At 43.1% G+C, this 21,995-nt stretch overlaps 1 protein-coding gene and 3 non-coding genes across 4 annotated transcripts in view; all 4 read left to right on the forward strand.

Annotated features, from left to right (window-relative positions):
• The window catches only part of LOC144493400 (uncharacterized), a 47,290-nt gene extending 33,001 nt beyond the window's left edge, over nt 1–14,289 (forward strand). The window contains exons 7-11 of the mRNA XM_078212264.1: nt 810–873; nt 1,574–1,687; nt 2,117–2,186; nt 11,295–11,350; nt 13,554–14,289. Of these exons, the coding sequence (XP_078068390.1) occupies nt 810–873; nt 1,574–1,687; nt 2,117–2,186; nt 11,295–11,350; nt 13,554–13,676 (427 nt within the window). The 3' untranslated portion in view covers nt 13,677–14,289. The remainder of the gene's footprint in view (nt 1–809; nt 874–1,573; nt 1,688–2,116; nt 2,187–11,294; nt 11,351–13,553) is intronic.
• Nucleotides 1,026–1,159, forward strand: LOC144494592 (small nucleolar RNA SNORA31). The gene has a single exon (XR_013498121.1). It is a non-coding gene; the product is annotated as a small nucleolar RNA SNORA31 (small nucleolar RNA).
• On the forward strand, nt 3,509–3,639 carry LOC144494591 (small nucleolar RNA SNORA31). Its single transcript, XR_013498120.1, has one exon. It is a non-coding gene; the product is annotated as a small nucleolar RNA SNORA31 (small nucleolar RNA).
• Nucleotides 12,396–12,530, forward strand: LOC144494590 (small nucleolar RNA SNORA31). The gene has a single exon (XR_013498119.1). It is a non-coding gene; the product is annotated as a small nucleolar RNA SNORA31 (small nucleolar RNA).
• Nucleotides 14,290–21,995: the final 7,706 nt, after the last annotated feature.

The following is a 21,995-nucleotide window of genomic DNA, read 5'->3' on the forward strand; positions in this document are numbered from 1 at the left end:
CTTGATCGCAGCTGCGTTTGGAGTTAGCTGAAGTTGGTCAGGAGCTGTTGTTAGTGCTGTTCAGTGAACTGTGCTCAATGTACAAGGCAAACCCTGCAAATTTCCTGTGACTCATCCATCTAACCTACACATCTTGGGACACAAAGGGCCAATTTAGCATGGTCATCAGCCTAACCCGCACATCTTTAGACTGGAGGAAACCGGAGCACCCGTGGGAAATCCACGCAGACACTGGAAGAATGTGCAAACTCCACACACGCCCTAGGCCAGGATCAGATCCAGGTCCCTGGGCTGTGAGGCAGCAGTGCTAACCACTGTGCCAATGTGACTTACCCAAGCCTGAATGTTATCTAGGCCTTGCTGCATATGGACACAGCCTGCTTCATTATTTGGGTGGCTACAAATGGAACTGAATGAATGCTGGAATTATTTGGCTGCCAACACTGCCTGCAAGGTCCCACACTGACATTGAATGGCTGTGGGTGAAGTGTTAGAGGAGCTTCATGCGGGAGGAATAGCATTTAATTCTTTTAATATCAGATTATCGTGCTAAAATAATAGCTGAATGCTTTTTGCTGCTATATCCGGGCTGTCCTGAACATTTTCTATCTCCTCAATAGAGGGAGCTGTTGCTACTGCTCCAGCCTTTCCTGTATTTTAGTTGTAGTGAAGGTCTAGAGGTTTTGAAACCAATGTATCTTGAGGCAATGGAAACTGATTTGCACCGACTGTTATAGTTATAAATTGTAATAAGATTTATATACATTTGGCACACATTTAATGACTTTGTTTTGTCTGCATGTATGTAGTGCTGCGTTAATGGTCAAGTGGCTAAAGGCAGTCTTCACCCTACATGCCTCCTATCTGTCTACAGTAAGTAACATTGGTTTACTCAGCCTCAGCAGTATAACGAAAGACATGTTGAATGTTAGCTTTGATATCTCTGGGATCTTCAAACGCTAAATTCAGGAAACCTTTTTTGGTTTATAGCCTGTTGCTGGTCAGGTATGAAGGAACAAATAAGGTTGCATCTGTTGACAGACCTGAAGCACATTCCAGTGGCTTTCTGGTTCCTTATTATTAAGATGCAAGATCAATTTCTTCGCGCTTTCTGTCTGCTCTTCTAGTGGCAGTTTGGATTGAATAGAGGAAAACATACATGAAAATGTACATCTTTATGATGTTATTGGGTTGTATCTTTTAAGTGTGTAACCATATCCACAGAAAGTATGGGCTCCATTTGAAACCTCTTGGCTATCATAGGTATGTACGTGTTGGGTATCGATGTTCAGTGGGGCTTTAACTTTTCTGATTCTAAAGGAGTGATGCTTGGAGCAATGATGAACCATCTCTTTAAAAAAAAAATTGGGTTTATACAGTTTAACTATTTAGAATCTGCTTTTGAGAATCTTGGGTGGGTGGCACTGTAGAAATTGTGGCATTACTTCCAAGTTTAGTTTGCTAATCTACAGGATTTACCATTCATGTATTGAAGTACTGTATTTATGATTAGAATTTCACAAAGTTCTGTAACTTTAGCTTGCACTGAAGTGGTTGATTTTACTCTCTGCAGCTGCCTAATCTTGTACCACAGCTCGGGGCCTTGTACCAGCTGATGGAGAGCAGGGTGAAAACGCTCCAAAAGCTTTCGCGGCTGCATGGCAAGCTCTTTCTTCTAGTTGCACAGGTAAGGAGTGGATGTCTGGTGCTGTGGGCAGTTACTGAGTGCAAGTTATGCAGGGAATTGGAGGAGAATTCCAAAGATGGTATGCATATTTTACAACTGCCTGTGACTGTGAAAATCCACCTAACTTACATTTCCCTCACTGTTTTACTTGTATCATCAAACACCACTTCACTTCTGAGGTGCAGGCTTATGATTCAGATATTTCATTTAGTGCCCCACAGTTGTATTTGGGGATCTCTCTGGCAAATGGCACTGGTAGGATCTATATTGCTGTTCTATTGGTGCAACACACTGCCCCATCGGCAAGCTAAATGTATTCAGAATCATTCGTATGAATGTTAGAAACTAGAATTTCTTCTAAGTTGCTAAAGTTTGCCTTTGTTATGAGCATTCTTGTGAAACTGAGTAGCTGTGTTTGATATCCCTCAGGTTGCAGCATCCGATAAAGCTCAAGATGTAAACCCTGTGAACCAGACAGCAAAGCTGGTTTATGAGGAAGGTAAGAGCTAACCTGTTGTTACTCTGTATCGATGCAATTGTTCTCCATGGTAATGTGTATCTTGTAGATCAATATGAAGTGGCAACAAGATATTAACAAGATGATGAAAAATTATTGGGGGTGAGACAGGAATGTGGGGTTGAGGTTGCAATTAGATCAACCATGATCTTATTGATTGACAGAGCAGGCTGGAGGGGCTCCTAATTCGTATATTGCTGAGGTGCTTTGGAGGTCTTAAAAATGAACACTGAGTCAAAAGGGAACAGTGGCCAAATGGTCGAGTTTTTCTTGGGGGTCTTGAAAGGAATGAAGGGATGCAAAGAGACGTAGGGTGGGACCCAAGTTTGAGGCCTCGATGACTGAAGGTATCACTTGCAGTGGTGGTTTGAAATGAATTTAGGATGAGATTAGAAGGAGGTCCAGAAATAGTGAGAGACATGGTCATGAAGTGATTTGAAAGCAAGGTTGCCAATTTTAAATGAGTGCTGTGACATTGGTAGTCAATGTAACAAGGACAGGTGTGAAGGAAAGCAGGAGTTGGTGCAGAATAAGATATTGGCAGTTAGGTTCTAAACAAGTGATGATCATGAGATATCTGATGGGAAGCTGGTCAGGAGAACATTAGAACAGAAATATCTGGTGGTGACACGTTCATGGTTGTGATTTCAGCAACGTTTAGCTGAGGCAGAAAAAGGAAATGGTGATCTTCTGGAAGTATGCATAGGTGATCTTCATGGTGGATGGAATATGAGATTGGAAACTTGGTTTGGGATTGCGTAGAAAACTGAGGTTGCTAAGAATTTGGTTCAGACTAAGGCAGTGACTGGGGAGGCTGATGTAATTAGCGGCACAAGTAAAGTTTGTAATGAAGCCCTCCATTGGCCTACATGAATAGGGAGTCGAGAGTAAATCTTTGATTCACTAGAAATAATAGTGGGGAGTGGGAAGAGAAGTTATTGCAAGTTTTTTACTCAGACGGTGGTGGTTGCCTGGAACTCACTGCCAGGAGAGGTAGTGGAAGTAGATAGTGACTTTTAAGGGGTGTCTTGACAAATACATGAATAGGATGGGAGTAGAGGGATATGGTCCTCGGAAGGGTAGGGGATTTTAGTTCAGTCAGGTAGCATGGTCGGTGCAGGCTTGGACAGTTGAAGGGCCTGTTGCTGTGCTGTAATTTTCTTTGTTCAATGACAAGGTTTTGTCACATGGTAAACTCATTTGAGGTACTTGGAATGATTAATAGCATTCTGTGAACAGGCTAGGGTTAGTGGTAAGTTGAAACTAGCTTATTGGGATGAGTGGAAAAGACTGAAAAAGGATATGTGCATCTCTTGACAGACCTGAAGTTCAACACTAACTTTTTGGGTTTATTCACTGAGATGCGAGATCAAATTTCTTTGCGCTTTCTGCCTGCCCCTTTAGTGGCAGCTCAGATTGAATAGAGAATACACGTAACAGACAACACTGTATTTATACTGTTAATCTGCTCCAACTACTTTCATTTCCAGTGTGTTCTCAATCAGTTGACTGAATCACCATTCTATTTTTTATATTCTACTTAAGAAATAAATGTAAATTAAGAAATGGAAGGGAGGGAGGAACTCAGGAAAATTCCAATCACCAGGGAAGTGGTACTGAGCAAATTGTTGGGTCTGCAGGCTGATAAATCCCCTGCTCTAGGTGGACTTCACCCCAAGGCCTTGAAAGGAAAATGGCTGATGAGATAGTTGATGCATTGATTTTAATTTTCCAAAATTCCCTAGATTTGGGGAAGGTTCCATTTGATTGGAGAATAGTAAACAAAACTCCTTTATTCAAAAAGGGAGAGAGACAAAAAGCAGGAAACTGCAAGCTAGTTAGCCTAACATCTGTCATTGGGAAAATGTTAGACGCCATTATTAAAGATGTTATAGCAGGGCATTTGAAAAAAAATCAAGGCAATAAGGCAGAGTCAACATGGTTTTGTGAAAGGGAAATCATGTTTATTGGAGTTCTTAGAAACATAGAAAAACTAGAGCACAAAACAGGCCCTTCGGCCCCACAAGTTGTGCTGAACATATCCCTACCTTTTAGGCCTACCTATAACCCTCCATCCTATTAAGTCCCATGTACTCATCGAGGAGTCTCTTAAAAGACCCTATTGAGTTTGCCTCCACCACCACTGACAGCAGCCGATTCCACTCGCCCACTACCCTCTGTGTGAAAAACTTCCCCCCAATATTTCCCCTGTACCTACCCCCCAGCACCTTAAACCTGTGTCCTCTTGTAGCAGCCATTTCCACCCTGGGAAAAAGTCTCTGAGAGTCCACCCGATCTATGCCTCTCAACATCTTGTATACCTCTATTAGGTCTCCTCTCATCCTACGTCTCTCCAAGGAGAAAAGACCGAGCTCCCTCAGCCTATCCTCATTAGGCATGCCACTCAATCCATGCAACATCCTTGTAAATCTCCTCTGCACCATTTCAATGTTTTCCACATCCTTCCTGTAATGAGGCGACCAGAACTGAGCACAGTACTCCAAGTGGGGTCTGATGAGGGTCTTGTATAGCTGCATCATTATCCCTGGACTCCTAAACTCAATCCCTCGATTGATAAAGGCCAGCACACCATACGCCTTCTTAACCACCTCCTTCACCTGCGGGGCCGATTTTAGAGTCCTATGGACCCGGACCCCAAGGTCCTTCTGATGCTCTACCGTACTAAGAGTCTTTCCCTTTATATTGTGCTCCTTCATCCCATTTGACTTGCCAAAATGGACCACTATGCATTTATCTGGGTTGAAGTCCATCTGCCACTTCTCCGCCCAGTCTTGCATCCTATCTATGTCCCTCTAACTTCTCTGACATCCCTCCAGACTATCCACAACCCCACCAACCTTTGTGTCGTCGGCAAACTTACCAACCCATTCCTCCACTTCCTCATTCAGGTCATTTATGAAAATGACAAACAGCAAGGGTCCCAGAACAGATCCCTGGGGCACACCACTGGTGATCGACCTCCATTTAGAAAAAGACCCATCTATACCCACTCTCTGCCTCCTTTGGGCAAGCCAGTTCTGGATCCACAGGGCAGCAGCCCCTTGGATTCCATGCCCCCTCACTTTTTCTAGAAGCCTTGCATGGGGGACCTTATTGAACGCCTTGTTAAAATCCATATAAACCACATCTACCGCTTTCCCTTCGTCAATGTGTTTAGTCACATTTTCGAAGAACTCCACCAGGCTCGTAAGGCATGATCTGCCTTTGACAAAACCATGCTGAGTATTCTTGAGCATGCTAAGCCTCTCTAAATGCTCATAAATCTTGTCCCTCAGGATCTTCTCCATCAGCTTACCAACCACTGAGGTTAGACTCACAGGTCGGTAATTTCTTGGGCTTTCCCTATTCCCCTTCTTGAAAAAAGGAACCACATCCGCAATCCTCCGGCACCTCTCCCGTCTCCATCGACAACGCAAAGATCATCGCCAGAGGCTCTGCAATCTCTTCCCTCGCCTCCCACAGTAACCTGGGGTACATCCCATCCGGACCTGGCGACTTATCTATCTTGATGCCATTCAAAGATTCCAGCACAACCTCTTTGTTAAAGTCCACATACTCAGTCTTTTCAGTCCACCGCAAGCCCGCAGTACATCCACCCAGGTCCTTCTCCTCTGTGAAAACCGAGGCAAAATACTCATTAAGTACCTCTGCCATTTACTGGTTCCGTACAGCTTTTCCCACCTTCACCTTTTATAGGCCCTATTCCTTCACGTCTCATCCTTTTACTCTTCACATATTTATAGAACGCCTTAGGGTTCTCCTTAATCCTACCTGCCAAGGCCTTCTCAGGACACCTGGCTCTCCTAATTTCCTTCTTTAGTCCCTTCCTACAAGCCGTATACTCATCTAGATCCCTATCTCTGCCAAGCTCTCTGAACATTTTGTACGCTTTCCTTCTCTTCTCAACTAGGTCCCGCACAGCTTTTGTGCACCACGGTTCCTTTAACCGACCAACTCCTCCCTGTCTGCTCGGAACGTTGTCCTGTAGAACTCTAGACAGACATTCCTTGAAAAACTGCCACCTCTCTTCAGTACATTTCCCCGAGAATACCTCCTTCCAATTTACTCCTCTAATTTGCTGCCTTATGTCTTCATATTTCCCCTTACTCCATACAAACGCTTTCCTAGCTTGCCTGATCCTCTCTTTTTCCAATGCAAGCATAAAGGAGATAGAGTCATGATCGCTATCCCCAAGATGCTCCTCCACTGAGAGATCTGACACCTGTCCAGGTTCATTGGTCAGTATCAGAGCAAGTACAGCGAGGTGATGAATGAATATTTTTCTTCAGTGTTCACCAAGGAGAGGGGCCATGTTTTTGAGGAAGAGAAGGTGTTACAGGCTAATAGGCTGGAGGAAATAGATGTTCGGAGGGAGGATGTCCTGGCAGTTTTGAATAAACTGAAGGTCGACAAGTCCCCTGGGCCTGATGAAATATATCCTAGGATTCTTTGGGAGACAAGGGATGAGATTGCAGAGCCTTTGGCTTTGATCTTTGGGTCCTCATTGTCCACCGGGATGGTGCCAGAGGACTGGAGAATGGCGAATGTTGTTCCTCTGTTTAAGAAAGGGAATAGAAATGACCCTGGTAATTATAGACCGGTTAGTCTTACTTCGGTGGTTGGTAAATTGATGGAAAAGGTCCTTCGGGATGGGATTTACGACCATTTAGAAAGATGCGGATTAATCCGGGATAGTCAGCACGGATTCGTGAAGGGCAAGTCGTGCCTCACAAATTTGATAGAATTTTTTGAGGAGGTAACTAAGTGTGTTGATGAAGGTAGGGCAGTTGATGTCATATACATGGATTTTAGTAAGGTGTGTGATAAGGTCCCCCATGGTCGGCTTATGATGAAAGTGAGGAGGTGTGGGATAGAGGGAAAGTTGGCCGATTGGATAGGTAACTGGCTGTCTGATCGAAGACAGAGGGTGGTGGTGGATGGAAAATTTTCGGATTGGAGGCAGGTTGCTAGCGGAGTACCACAGGGATCAGTGCTTGGTCCTCTGCTCTTTGTGATTTTTATTAATGACTTAGAGGAGGGGGCTGAAGGGTGGATCAGTAAATTTGCTGATGACACCAAGATTGGTGGAGTCGTGGATGAGGTGGAGGGCTGTTGTAGGCTGCAAAGAGACATAGATAGGGTGCAAAGCTGGGCTGAAAAATGGCAAATGGAGTTTAACCCTGATAAATGTGAGGTGATTCATTTTGGTAGGACTAATTTAAATGTGGATTACAGGGTCAAAGGTAGGGTTCTGAAGACTGTGGAGGAACAGAGCGATCTTGGGGTCCATATCCACAGATCTCTAAAGGTTGCCACTCAAGTGGATAGAGCTGTGAAAAAGGCCTATAGTGTGTGAGCTTTTATTAACAGGGGGTTGGAGTTTAAGAGCCGTGGGGTTATGCTGCAACTGTACAGGACCTTGGTGAGACCACATTTGGAATATTGTGTACAGTTCTGGTCACCTCACTATAAGAAGGATGTGGAAGCGCTGGAAAGAGTGCAGAGGAGATTTACCAGGATGCTGCCTGGTTTGGAGGGTAGGACTTATGAGGACAGGTTAAGGGAGCTAGGGCTGTTCTCTCTGGAGCGGAGGAGGCTGAGGGGAGACTTAATAGAGGTTTATAAAATGATGAAGGGGATAGATAGAGTGAACGTTCAAAGACTATTTCCTCGGGTGGATGGAGCTATTACAAGGGGGCATAACTATAGGGTTCGTGGTGGGAGATATAGGAAAAATATCAGAGGTAGGTTCTTTACGCAGAGTGGTTGGGGTGTGGAATGGACTGCCTGCAGTGATAGTGGAGTCAGACACTTTAGGAACATTTAAGCGGTTATTGGATAGGCACATGGAGCACACCAGGATGATAGGGAGTGGGGTAGCTTGATCTTGGTTTCAGATAAAGCTCGGCACAACATCGTGGGCCGAAGGGCCTGTTCTGTGCTGTGCTGTACTGTTCTATGTTCTCTCCTCTCTCTCGTAGGCTTGTCCACATGCTGTGTCAGGAAACCCTCCTGAACACACCTAACAAATTCCTCCCCATCCAATCCCCTTACCTTAGGGATATTCCAATCTATGTTTGGGAAATTAAAGTCTCCCATCACAACAACTCTGCTATTATTGCAACACTCCAGGATCTGTTTTCTTATCTGCTCCTCCACCTCCCTGTTACTATTCTTGGTACTATTCTTTGGAGGTGTCACATGTGCAGTGGATAAAGGGGAAACCAGTGGATGTGCTGTACTTAGATTTCCAGAAGGCATTTGATAAAGTGCCACATAAAAGGTTATTGTGTAAAATAAAAACTCTTGATAACATATTGGCAGGGATTGAAGATTGGATCACTAACAGGAAACATAGTTGGCACAAATGGGTCTTTTTCTAGTTGGCGGGATGTGTTGAGTGGTGTGCCACAGCGCCTCATTCTCACAATTTATATAAATGACTTAGCTGAAGGGACCAAAGATATGGTTGCTAAATTTACTGACAAGACAAAGTTAGGAAAGTAAATTGAGAGAGGACGTAAGGAGGCTACAAAAGGATACTGATGGATTAAGTGAGTGGGCAAATGTGAAATTGTCCATTTTGGCAGGAAGAATAAATAAGTAGCTTATTAACTAAATAAGAACATAAGAAATAGGAGCAGGAGTAGGCCATCAAGCCCCTCGAGCCTGCCCCGCCATTCAATAAGATCATGGCTGATCTGACGTGGATCAGTACCACTTACCCGCCTGATCCCCATAACCCTTAATTCCCTTACCGATCAGGAATCCATCCATCCGCGCTTTAAACATATTCAGCGAGGTAGCCTCCACCACCTCAGTGGGCAGAGAATTCCAGAGATTCACCACCCTCTGGGAGAAGAAGTTCCTCCTCAACTCTGTCTTAAACCGACCCCCCTTTATTTTGAGGCTGTGTCCTCTAGTTTTATCTTCCTTACTAAGTGGAAAGAATCTCTCCGCCTCCACCCTATCCAGCCACCGCATTATCTTATAAGTCTCCATAAGATCCCCCCTCATCCTTCTAAACTCCAACGAGTACAAACCCAATCTCCTCAGCCTCTCCTCATAATCCAAACCCCTCATCTCCAGTATCAACCTGGTGAACCTTCTCTGCACTCCCTCCAATGCCAATATATCCTTCCTCATATGAGGGGACCAATACTGCACACAGTATTCCAGCTGCGGCCTCACCAATGCCCTGTACAGGTGCATCAACACATCCCTGCTTTTATATTCTATCCCCTTCGCAATATAGGCCAACATCCCATTTGCCTTCTTGATCACCTGTTGTACCTGCAGACTGGGCTTTTGCGTCTCATGCACAAGGATCCCCAGGTCCCTTTGCACGGTAGCATGTTTTAATTTGTTTCCATTGAGATAATAATCCCATTTGTTATTATTTCCTCCAAAGTGTATAACCTCGCATTTCTCAACGTTATACTCCATTTGCCATATCCTCGCCCACTCACTCAGCCTGTCCAAATCTCTCTGCAGATCTTCTCCGTCCTCCACACGATTCACTTTTCCACTTATCTTTGTGTCGTCTGCAAACTTTGTTACCCTACACTCCGTCCCCTCCTCCAGATCATCTATATAAATGGTAAACAGTTGCGGCCCGAGTACCGATCCCTGCGGCACGCCACTAGTTACCTTCGTCCAACCGGAAAAACACCCATTTATTCCGACTCTTTGCTTCCTGTCGGATAGCCAGTCCCCAATCCACTTTAACACACTACCCCCAACTCCGTGTGCCCTAATCTTCTTCAGCAGCCTTTTATGGGGCACCTTATCAAACGCCTTTTGGAAATCCAAAAACACCGCATCCACCGGTTCTCCTCCATCAACCGCCCTAGTCACATCTTCATAAAAATCCAACATGTTCGTCAAGCACGACTTTCCCCTCATGAATCCATGCTGCGTCTGATTGATCGAACCATTTCTATCCAGATGCCCTGCTATCTCCTCTTTAATAATGGATTCCAGCATTTTCCCTACTACAGACGTTAAGCTGACCGGCCTATAGTTACCCGGCTTTTGTCTCCTTCCTTTTTTAAACAGCGGCGTAACATTAGTCGTTTTCCAATCAACCGGCACTACCCCAGAATGCAACGAGTTTTGATAAATAATCACTAACGCATCCACTATTACCTCTGACATTTCTTTCAATACCCTGGGATGCATTCCATCCGGACCCGGGGACTTGTCCACCTTCAGTCCCATTAGTCTACCCAGCACTGCCTCTCTGGTAACATTAATGGTGAGAGATTGCAGAGCTGAGGTGCAGGGGGATCTGGGTTTCTTTGTGCATGAATCACAAAAGGCTAGTATAAAGATACAGCAAGTAATTAGGAAAGCTGAAAGAATGCTATCCTTTATTGTGAGGAGAATTGACTACAAAAGTAGGGAGGCTATGCTTCAGTTGTACAGGGCACTGGTGAGACCGCATCTGGAGTATTATGTACATTATTGGTCTCCTTATTTAAGGAAAGATGCAAATGCCTTAGAACAGTTCAGAGAAGGCTCACTAGAATTAATACCAGGACTGGATAAGTTGTCTTAAGAGGAAAGGTTGGAGAGTGTAGTTTTGTATCCACTAGTCTAGTTGAGTATGATGTGACTTGATTGAAACTTTTAATGTTCTGAGGGGTGTTGATCGGGTGGATGTGGAGAGGATGCTTCCTCTTGTCAGAGAATGTAGAACTCGTCACTTATTCAAAATAAGGTGTTACCCGTTTAAGGCAGTGGCGAAGAGAAATGTTTTGTCTCAGGGTCGAGAATCTCTGGAACACTCTTCCTCAAAAAGCATGGAAGAGTCTTTGAATATTTTTAAGGCAGAGCTAGATAGATTCTTGATTAACAAGGGGGTGAAACGTTACCAGGAGTAGGCAGAATTGTGGGGTTGAGGTTGCAATCAGAACAGGCATGACGTTTTGCATGGTGGAGCAGGTTCAAGCGCTGACTGGCCTACTGCTGCTTCTAATTCCTATGCAAGAAGATACTGTACAGTGCAAGGTATGTTGCAGTTTGCTGGTATTAACTCAAAAGTTATTTTATTTCTGACCCTTGTAGAATCATCTGAAGAGGAAAACTCAGAAGACGACATGATGGCTGACCAGGAATCTGATGTAAGTGTAGCAAACAGGCCCAGGATGTCTCAGCTCCCCCAGAAGTGTCGTCCTAATGTTGGAGATCAATTTGACTTTAGAAGACAAATTGTTTCTTTTAGTCTGTTCAGATTCCTCTTCATTTTTTTGTCACTTTGTGTCTTTTGTCGCAAAGAAAAATTTGAGAGACTATTGTTTTATTAATTCATCAGTCTAATTTCACTGAAATTCCTGTGCTATTTCCCTGTGCCTGTGTAATAAGAGGGAGGGAAAGGTTGTCTCATTCAGATGATGTGAAATGGCATTGGACCGTATAACAGCGTTATTTCATGGTACTTGTATGCCAAGCAAACCTGTTGTATCAAGTCAATTGATTTCAGTAATTACAATTAGGTAGTCTTTTGACTACAATTTCCAAACTGGTTCAAAATAGCACAATAACTCACTACAAGCTCTGAAGTTGAATTGGAGTGAATATTTCCATTATTCCTGCCTTTGAAGTTACTTTGTGTTCTTGCTGAGATGAAGCAATTCAAGTATTGAAGGTGAAATAGTTTCCCATCTTTTAAATCCATTGTCTTGGGTACTCCCAAGTGAGATATAATCTGCCAACTCCCAGCTCCTTCCAACTAACGGGGTAAGATTTCCCCTCTTCCCTGTAGCAAAGTCATAAACTTGGATAATGAACTTGTTCATGATTTTGTTATTAATGATGAAATAATACATCCATTGTACTCCTCATTTCCACCCTCGGAACACTGTGTGCAGTTGTACATTCTTGCAGTTTCTAGGTTTATTCTTTAGCCTCAGGGAGAATGCCTTATTTGCTTTATTCTGTGTTTCAGAGCTCCCAATTAGCAGTAATCAGTAAATCAGACTTGGAGATTATTGTTAGGTGAATATAGGCAAATGGGAAAGAGACCTTAAAGTCTAAGGGAGAGACAATCTGACCAAATTATTCTTGGTGGAGGGAAAGCTTTGAATTTTATTTTTAAAGCATGCTGATTCATTAAGATGTCGTCTTTGGGTTTTTTGGAGGTGGGGAAAATGAACAAAAAATGTAAGTTTGCATCTATTGACAGACCTGAAGCCGATCTTTGTGGCTTTTTAGGTTCTTTTCCAGTTAGATGCAAGATTAAATTCCTCGCGCTTTCTGTTTGATGAATTAGTAGCAATTCAGATTGAATAGAGGAATACATAACTTAATTGAATAACACAGCAAACATGACTGATGCGCATAGCAGTCCGTCAGATCACTGCCACTTGCTTATCAAGTACAATATATCTTTCTTTTGGTTCTGTTGCCCATGTCTCAAAGTCAGTAGTTGGGAGAAAACCAGTAGACTACCTTGTGTCCCAATGGCTAGAGGTAAGAAAACAGATATTCTGTGCATGGTTGGTTAAGCCTCACAGCGCCAGGGACCTGAGTTCAATTCTGAGCTTGGGTCACTGTCTGCAGAGTCTGCTTGTTCTCCCCGTGTCTGCGTGGGTTTCCTCCGGGTGCTCCAGTTTCCTCCCACAGTCCGAAAGACGTGCTGGTTAGGTGCATTAGCCATGCTAAATTCTCCCAAACAGGCGCCGGAGTGTGGCGATGAGGAGACTTTCACAGTAACTTCATTGCGTTGTCAATGTAAGCCTACTTGTGACATTAATGAATAAACTTGATGCCCATCCAGGGCTAATGGTTTATTTTCCTCAAGTGATTTTACCAAGCACACTGGGGGAAAAAAGACTTTGGATCAAGAATCACTCACTCGGGTTTTGAGAGATATCTCTTGCACAGTGCCTGGGATTTGCACTTCATGTTGAGCCACTTATGCAGCACATAGAAAGCCAACCTGTTTTTAAGAGTGATTTTAACATTTTTAGTCTGCAGTTTTTGGTGCATTGAACATCCTGAAGTTCAACCCAACATGATGCCTCAAGTCTGGGTTTGAGCTGAAGCTCAGGGTAATTTGACAGAAGGTCTTAGCATCAAATAGACCGGCACCAATTCATTGATAAACATTTTCAATGCACTTTCTTTACCTTAAAACAAAACATCCTTTTGTCAACATTTGGTGGACATCAGATATTCCAAAATATTGAACCTTTAAGCCTGGACTTAAGTACAGTTGTAAGAAAATGTGTACTCTGTTTCTTAATGCTTGGATCCCCACCTTGTATGTATGCAAGCAACTTGAGTCATGGGAAATGTTTTAATTATCCAATATTTTAAAACTAGGAGAACTGGGAGGAGGACGAGGAAGAGGAGAGAGCAGGCGACCCAAAAATGCACATTGACAAAGAAATCAGCGAAGACTCCGGAGAGGACATGCACACAGGAAATGAAAGTGAAGAGGAATAAAACCATTTTAAAAAATATATATTGACTGCATTCTCAGCACATTTGGGCCAATGAATCTGACCTGGGCATCTGAATTTTATTTTTTCCCACCCAGAAGGTCCCTTTATTTAGTTTGGAAAACAGATGACAGACTGGCAGTGAAGAGTGTGTTAAGAACTGTTGGTGCACTTTGGATTCCAAGAAATATTTGACTGTCTTAATAGTGCACATTTCACATATATATTTCTGCAACCATGTTTCTAATGCAGGTCGTTTTTGGACCACATTTATATGTGGAGTGATTTACCACAGGCAGAAATGTGGTAGTAACTCGTGATCACTTGGAAGGTGGACAGATACCCAGTCATCTAATTCATGGCTACTCGCGTTGCATTTTAACCTGATCTGGGGACATAGTTTGGATGTGGAATATGCAACGTCATGGGGTTTTTACTGGATATTTTGGTTCTGGCAGTTGGCCAGCTCGTCCCCATGCTTTCAGGTTAGTATGTTACAGTATGTAGTCATTAGCTAGTTGACAGAATTATGTATATTTGTCTATAAATCAGTGGTTTACAGCAATTAAGGCTGTGTCCTCCTTTGTAAAGCAAATAAATCTGATTCTCCTTTACAATACCGCGTTCATAGTCTTTATGGCCATTGGCAGGAAGAACGCACAGCATTGGAAAAGGTGTTGGTTCTATTGTGAATTATACCATGCCCTTTTAATCCAACAAAGGCCACTCCTTCATTAAAATACAACTTTAGAGTCTATACATTGGGTGGTGATATGTCTTTCGCTACTGGGGAATCTGGTTGATGTTGCCAGTATTTTAGAACATAGAACATTACAGCGCAGTACAGGCCCTTGGGATGTTGCGCCGACCAGTGGAACCAATCTAAAGCCCCTCTAATCTACACTATTCCAATATCATCCATATGTTTATCCAATAACTATTTGAATGCTCTTAATGTTGACGAGTCTGTCTACTTTGTTCCTTTTGTTCTTTTAATTACACCACTGAAAACGATTGTCAGTTTTCATCATTTCAAAACAGTTGGTTGGGCATTCTATCAATTCTATATCTATCTTTTTCTCCTCTTACCCTATTTCTCATTCCAGCCCAATTCAGATGATGGCGCTATGCCTGTCTCTTCACTCGTGCTGGTGTTCCTGCCATGTACTTCTAAAATACACAGCTAATTTCTCCTATTTAATAGTCTGCTTGAGAGCTGTGAGAAACACAGGTACTGGCTGATTGCTGAGCCCATTGTGCTGTCAAACATTGTTGATCTGTAATAGCAACTGGCATGAAAAGGTTTTTCCACCCCAGAGGTCTATAAAATAATCAGGGGCATAGATAAGGTAGATAGTCAACATCTTTTCCCAAAGACAGAGGGGAGTCTAAAACTAGAGGGCATAGGTTTGAGGGGAGAGAGATACAAAAGGGTCCAGAGGGGCAATTTTTTCACTAAGATGGTGCTGAGTGTCTGGAACGAGCTGCCAGAGGCAGTAGTGGAGGCTTTTAAAAAGCATTTAGACAGTTACATGGGTACAGAGGGATATGGGGCAAATGCGGACAATTGGGACTAGCTTAGTGGTAAAAACTGGGTGGCATGGACAAGTTGGGCCAAAAGGCCTGTTTCCATGCTGTAAACCTTTGTGACTCTATAGGTTCACAACTGCCTGGTTAAAATTCCTGTGCTTGCTTTCACCACAAATGCTTTACAGAGTTGGTACTGATGCTGTGAATGAACATGATGAATTATTTTGTCAAGCATGCAATCATTCTTTCGCACTCGTACAGTCTCCCTTGAGGTTTGGATAATGGGAGTTCAGCTGTTGAAAGTCTATTTTCATTATAATTTGTTTTCTGATTAGCGAGAGGCAAGGAATGATTTATTACCATGGTAATTGTTGCCACAGAAGCTTGGGTAAAATAGAATCTATTCAACATTGTTCTAATGACCCTGGTAGCACAGAAGTAGAGACAACGTTGGAGTGCTGATCAGAGGTAAGTCCTCGCTGTGTACTGAGCTTCAACACTGGGGATGGAGCTAATTTTAGTCTGCTAAATTGTTAACATGATCCGATTGCAGGCAGGGTTGTACATTATAACACTGTCAGAAGTTTTCACATTGTTCTCCCCTACTCTGTCTTCCCATGTCAAACTGTCAGGTAGGTATACAAGTAGGAGTACAAGCCCATTCTTAAATGTATTTGGCAATAATATATTGTTCCACGATGGTGCTTGTGCAATCAGAAATTTGTCAAATATTAGGGATATTTATTTAGGAGGTAATTCTGAGATTTCAGGTTTTTTTTAGTAAAGTGATGTATGCATGAGCAGTAACTGGTTGGGGTATTTTGTTTGGACCCCAAAGCATTGCGTGGTCTCGTGGGGTGTGTGAACACTGGAGCTCTTTTTTGTATTCGTTTGTGGGACATGGGCCTTGCTGGCTGGCCAGCATTTACTGGGTAGGGAGAATAGGGGCAGGTCTTTGAAGAATTTTTTAAAATGATGGTCCTGGGATACAGGAAGGCAATCTAGTGATTTGAGAGCACAGAATGGAGATCCAAGATTTGGGTTGGTAAAGGGGAAATCTGATTGGGGTGCGATCAGGTCTTAGGGTATTTAAGCTTTCCCCTATTTGCATTTCATTGACTTTTGGGAAATAGTAATGCCCAATGTGTTCTTGTTACTGTTGTAAGCCTCTCAGAACTTGCCTCTGAGCTCAAAATAGAAACTAGAAGCCGGGGCAGGCCATTCGGCCCTTCGAGCCTGCTTCACCATTCATTTTGATCATGGCTGATCATCGAATTCAATATTTTGATCCCCATTGTCCATGTGTGCTTTTCGTCTACTTTTTTTTTCATTCTGAAATCGGGGCTTAATTTGCATTCTCTTATTCTGGCACATTCTTATTTTGAGTTCTCTTTTAGATTCTAGAACTGTCTTCGTTTACAGTGCTGATTTGTCTTCCCGACCCCAAGTATTTTCTTTTGCCCTCCAGCTAGGGTGTAGTTCCATAGGTGCCCAATCTCCTCTGCTACAAAACCCAAGTGATGCCCCATGCATGAATATAAACCGTAAGTGTCAGCAGGTTGCACTCTGTGGAGGACTCTGTGCTAAACCAAGACTGATCCTCATCACTCCAGCTCGGTCTATTAGATAGTGGTCAGTGCAGGGCCCTGGCGTACAGCTTTCCCTAAGCATAGATACTGACATCAGTTCCAGCAGCCCAGTTTTTTAAATTCAATCTTGGATGTGAGTGTCGCTGACTAGGCCTTCATTTATTGCCCATTTAATTTGATTTATTATTGTCACATGTATTAGGATACAATGAAAAGTATTGTTTCTTGCGCACTATTCAGACAAAGCATACCGTTCATAGGGAAGAAGAGGAGAGAGCTTCTTAACTATAGCGTCCGAGAGATTGCAGTGCTACAGTCATAGCTAGGGTGTAGGTAAAGATCAACTTGATGTGAGGTAGGTCCATTCAAAAGTCTGATGGCAGCAGGGAAGAAGCAGTTTTTGAGTCGATTGGTACATGTCCTTAGACTTTTGTATCTTTTTCCTGATGAAAGAAGGAGCTATGAACATGCTATGAAGGAGCTATGAACATGTACCCCTAGATCTCTTTGTTTTGTAACTCTCCCCAACGCCCTACCATTAACTGAGTAAGTCCTGCCCTGGATCAATCTATCAAAATGCATCACCTCGCATTTGTCTAAATTAAACTCCATCTGCCATTCGTCAGCCCTCTGGCCCAATTGATCAAGATCCCGTTGCAATTGGAGATAACTTTCTTCACTGTCCACTATGCCACGAATCTTGGTGTCATCTGCAAACTTACTAACCATGCCCCCTATATTCTCATCCAAATCATTAATATAAATGACAAATAACAGTGGGCCCTGCACTGATCCCTGAGGCACACCGCTGGCCACAGGCCTCCAGTTTGAAAAACAACTCTCTACAACCACCCTCTAATTTTGTATCCATTTAGCTACCTCACCCTGGAGCCCGTGAGATTTAACCTTATGCAACAACCTACCATGCGGTACCTTGTCAAAGGCCTTGCTAAAGTCCATGTAGACAACATCAACTGCACTGCCCTCATCTACCTTCTTGGTTACCCCTTCAAAAAACTCAATTAAATTTGTGAGACATGATTTTCCACTCACACAGTCATGCTGACTGTCCTTAATCAGTCCTTGCATCTCTAAATGCCTGTAGATCCTGTCTCTCAAAATACCTTCCAACAATTTACCCACCACAGATGTGAGGCTCACTGGCCTGTAGTTCCCAGACTTTTCCCTGCAGCCCTTTTTAAAAATGCCAATCTTCAGGCACCTCACCCGTGACTCGATTCAAATATCTCGGCTGGGGGACCCGCAATTTCCTCCCTAGCCTCCCACAACGTCCTGGGATATACTTCATCAGGTCCTGTGGATTTATCTACCTTGATGCACTTTAAGACTTCCAGCACCACCACCTCTGTAATATGTACACTCCTCAAGACATCACTATTTATTTCCCCAAGTTCCCTAATATCCATTCATCCATGTTGACCAACAATGGCAGGCATTTGTGAAAATAATTCATGACTCACAACAATGATGTATCACTGTGAGGGAGGAGGATTCTAGGAAGAGTATAAACCAACCATGGTTAACCAAGTAAGTTAAGGATAGTATTAAACTAAAATAAAATGCACAATGTACCAAAGATTTGTGGTAAACCAGAGGATTGGGAAAGTTTTAAAAACCAACAAAAGATGACCAAGAAATAAAAAGTGGGAGCAGATAAACGAAGGGTAAACCAGCAACTAATATAAAAGCGAGATAGTACGAACTTTAAATACATAAAAAGGAAGAGAGAGGCCAAAGCGAACATAGGTCCCATAGAGAATGAGACTGGGGAAATAATGGGGAACCAAGAAATGACAGAGGAATTAAATACTTTGCGTCAGTCTTCACAGTGGAAGACACTAATAACATCGGGGCAAAAAGTGGAGGGAATAAATGCAACGACTAGCACTAGAGATCTAGTACTACGCAAACTAATGAGGCTGAAGGTTGATAAGTCCCCTGAACCTGATGGATTGCATCCTAGGATATTAATGGAAATCGCTATAGAGTTAGGTGCAGTGATAGTAATCTTCCAAAAATACTTCAATGCTGGAAAAGGTCCCGGAGGATTGGAAAACTGCCAATGTAACATCCTTTTTCAAAAAGGGGAAAAGGTAACTATAGGCCAGTTAGCTTAACATCTGTCATTGGGAAAATGTTAACCATTCTAAAGGATGTAATAGAGCATTTAGAAATATGTTGTTATAATTCTTTTGAGGCAGTAACAAACAGGATAAATAAAGGGGAACCAGCAGATGTAATATGCTTCCAAAAAGTGTTTGATAAGGTACCACACAAAAGGCTACTTCATTTAAGAGCCCATGTGTTGAAAGTAATATATTAGCATGGATAGAGGGTTATCTATCTAGAGAATTGGGATGAGGGACATTTTCAGGATGGCAACTTGTAACTAGTGGAGTGCTCCAGGGATCAGTGCTGGGACCACAATTGTTTACAATATATATCAATGACTTGGATATGGGAAGTGAATGTACTATTGCCAACTTTACGGATGACATAAAAATAGGTGGGAAGGCAAGTGGTGAGGATGACAGTCTACAGAGGGCAATGAATGATCAAAGACTTGGCAGATGGAATATAATGTTGGAAAATGTGAAGTTATGCACTTTGGTAAGAAGAATAAAGGAGCTGAATATTTTTTTAAATTGAGAGACTGCAGCACAGAGGGATTTGGGGGCCCTCATTCATAAAGCTGGCATGCAAGTTCAGCAGGTAATAGGGAAGGCAAAGGAATGTTGGCTTTTATTTCAAAGAGAATGGAGTATGCATGTCTTGCTAAAACTGTACAAGGCCCTAGTTAGACCACAACTGGAATACTGTGAACAGTTTTTGTCCCCATATCTAAGGAAAGGTAAACTGGCATTGGAAGCAGCCGAGAGAAGGTTTTCTAGGTTGATCCTGGGTATGGAGGGATTTTATGAGAGGTTGAGTAGGTTGGGCCTGTACTGTTGGGAGTTCAGAAGAATGAGAGGTGACATTGAGACATATAGGATTCTCAGGGGGCTTGATAGGGTAGATGCTGAGAGGATGTTTCCCCTTGTGCGAAAGTCTAGGCCCAGAGGGCATGATCTCAGAGTAAGGGGTCACCATTTAAGACAGACTAGGAGGAATTTCTTCTCTGAGAGGGTAGTGAATCTGTGGAATTCTTTACCGCAGAGGGCTGTGGAGGCTGGGTGGTTAAGTATGTTCAAGGCTGAGATAGACAGATTTTTAATTAGTATGGGAATCAAAGGTTATCATCGGGATGAGGCAGGAAAGTGGAGTTGAGTATTATCAGATCAGTCAAGATCTCATTGAATGGCAATCGTTGATCTCATTGGGCCAGATGGCCTGCTTCTGCCCCTACGCCTTATGGTCTGCATGTTTTGGCATCCTGATTTGCCAGATTTTGATCTTTTGAATCTTGCTGTTGTGATCTTGGTTTAAAAAGAAAATGCAGACAGAGTAGCTTGTTTATTATGGAAATGGCAGAAATGTAGAATGTAACCCAACACGACACAATACCAGATATCTTAGCACATCCAGGCAGTGCAGTGTGACGTTCATAACTTCTAATGTTGCCCAGTTGGTGCCAGGCCAACCAGCTGGAGTATGCCAAGTTTATGTTTGCACGATGCAGTAAATCTCCTCTGAGCCACCTTCCCAGCTGATCAGGCAGAGAGAACTTGGCTTTTTGTATTTCCCATCTACACGCCGCGACCGTACCCAGGCTCCTGTGTGAAGCGGACTCTCAATTGGAGGTCTTGGACCTGTCCTTCGGTCCTAGGTGAGTGTTCTGTATTGTGCGATCCACATCTCAAAGCACAAGTAATACTTTCTCCTCTCGCTATTGTGCCCTTTAATCCCTCACTTCAATTTCTCTCGTATTCTATAGGGGAACCACAGCCTCTGTTTACTTGGATATGCCTCTCCTTTTCCTTTGTGGTATATTTGTTTCCTGTTTAGAAGCTCTTAAGAGTTTTTTTTTGTTTTAAAACAAATCTTTTTTGGTAGAACTAGTTCAGAGGAAATAGTCACCCCAGGTTTGTTCTGCTTTGCTGCCAGTACCTGCTGTCAGGAGAATAAAAGGACTGCCCAATGGCAAGCCTCCTCTGTTACCTTGTGTACCTTATCAGGGCACGGCCGAAAGCAAACACCGTGTGCTTGCACTTGAGCCTGCTCTTTGGGAATATAAGCAGCCTTGTTTGTTTAGGTGGCAGCACAGACCAAATTTAAGAGTCCCATGAGAGGTAGCTCATAAGAGGGTGAGGCATTGAAAGAAGAGAAGGGCAGGCGCAGGGCGACTGTGTCACCATCGTAAAACCAGAACAGTCTGCAAGTGTTGGTTGTTACTCTAGTAAACTGAGGGGGGGGGGTGCGGGGGTATGGACTTTGGGGTTATTCAGCCTGGCATTGCCATGTTTTACATGATCAGCTTGCCTTTCATGATAGAGCTACCATCAGTCGCAAAATGATTGTTTAGAAGTAGTTAAGACAAATACCACTTTTGAGGCCAGAGTAAGTTCAACTTAGGAACTCTATTACAAGCATGCAGGGGAATAGTTAAGCTAACCGAAACATCTGAGTAATTACAATAACATACATTTATACTCAATACAGTTGCAGCTGGCCATGGGGTATTATTGGTGGTATTATTATTATTGGTAGTATTATTGCTGGACTATTAATTCAGAAACTCGGATAATGTTCTGGGGACCCGGGTTCGAATCCCGCCACAGCAGGTGGTGGAATTTAGAATTCAATAAAAATATCTGGAAATAAGAATTACTGATGACCAGGAAAGCATTGTTGATTATTGGGAAAACCTATCTGGTTCACGAATGCCCTTTAAGAACATAGAACAGTACAGCACAGAACAGGCCCTTCGGCCCACGATGTTGTGCCGAGCTTTATCTGAAACCAAGACCAAGCTATCCCACTCCATATCATCCTGGTATGCTCCATGTGCCTATCCAATAACCGCTTAAATGTTCCTAAAGTGTCTGACTCCACTATCACTGCAGGCAGTCCATTCCGCACCCCAACCACTCTCTGCGTAAAGAACCTACCTCTGATATCCTTCCTATATCTCTTTAGGCAAGGAAATCTGCCGTCCTCGCCTGGTCTATATGTGACCCCAGAGCCACAGTGTTGTGAAGTGTGGTCCCTTTAAAAGCTGGTTTTGTGTCATGGATGTTTAAAAT

Source organism: Mustelus asterias, chromosome 5, assembly GCF_964213995.1.
Source record: "Mustelus asterias chromosome 5, sMusAst1.hap1.1, whole genome shotgun sequence".
NCBI classification, from domain to species: Eukaryota; Metazoa; Chordata; class Chondrichthyes; order Carcharhiniformes; family Triakidae; genus Mustelus; species Mustelus asterias.